A 786-nucleotide genomic window follows, 5' to 3' on the forward strand; every position below is an offset into this window, starting at 1 on the left:
TTTCAAACAAGCCTTTTATAGATTTGTAGTTCTTTTAATTTACAACCCACTTTCTTTCATCATCATCATCATCTTCTTCCTTAATTTCTTGGGTTTTGAGAGCTTGTAGTTAATTTACAGCCCACTTGAAGCAATGAGCTTTGTCAACCCAAAGGTAATGGCCATGGCCAGCCACCCTCCGACCAAAACCCTAATCCCAGACCTCACCACCGGCGCCTTCCCCAACGCCGCCCCCAGCCACCCGAACACCACCAGGGCCAAGCTCGCGGCCGCCACCACCGCCCCAACCCTAACCCTGTAATCCCTGATAAACGAAGCCGCCAGCAGCGGCACCATTGCCCCAACCGAGAACGCGAAAGCCGAAGCAGCAGCCGCCTGCAATGGGTTCGGCAGGCTCTCCTTCTCCTCCGCGTTTTGATCACCTTCCTTCTTGTCTCGCTTCATCTGGGCCACCTCTATGTCGAGCTGCGAGTAGACGGAGACGAACTCACCGATGGCCATGCTGCAGGCGCCGGCCACGAGCCCCGCGAAGCCGGTGAGGATCATAGCCTTGATGTCTTGCTTGACGGCGCCAACTCCCATCATTAAGGAGGCGGTGGAAACCAGGCCGTCGTTGGCGCCGAGGACGGCCGCTCGGAGCCACTGAGAGCGTTTGGAGTAGTCGAAGGCTGTGTCTTCCATTTCCATGGCTTCTAGGGCGGCAAGAGAAGCTTGGTTGGAAGACGAAGCCATGGATGAATACTAAAAGTTGATAAGCGAAGAAGAAGAGATAATCAGTAGTGAGTG

The 786-nt window shown here is 54.6% G+C and overlaps 1 protein-coding gene across 1 annotated transcript; it reads right to left on the reverse strand.

The window, feature by feature from the left end:
- On the reverse strand, positions 1 to 786 carry LOC127808212 (vacuolar iron transporter homolog 2-like). Its single transcript, XM_052346639.1, has one exon. The coding sequence runs from the start codon at positions 730 to 732 to the stop codon at positions 115 to 117; it is 618 nt and encodes a 205-aa protein (XP_052202599.1). The 5' UTR covers positions 733 to 786; the 3' UTR covers positions 1 to 114.

Source organism: Diospyros lotus, chromosome 8, assembly GCF_014633365.1.
Source record: "Diospyros lotus cultivar Yz01 chromosome 8, ASM1463336v1, whole genome shotgun sequence".
Taxonomy (NCBI): Eukaryota; Viridiplantae; Streptophyta; class Magnoliopsida; order Ericales; family Ebenaceae; genus Diospyros; species Diospyros lotus.

Coding starts and splice junctions, on each gene's coding strand:
- LOC127808212 (XM_052346639.1), bottom strand. CDS start 732: ATGGCTTCGTCTTCCAACCAAGCTTCTCTTGCCGCCCTAGAAGCCATG.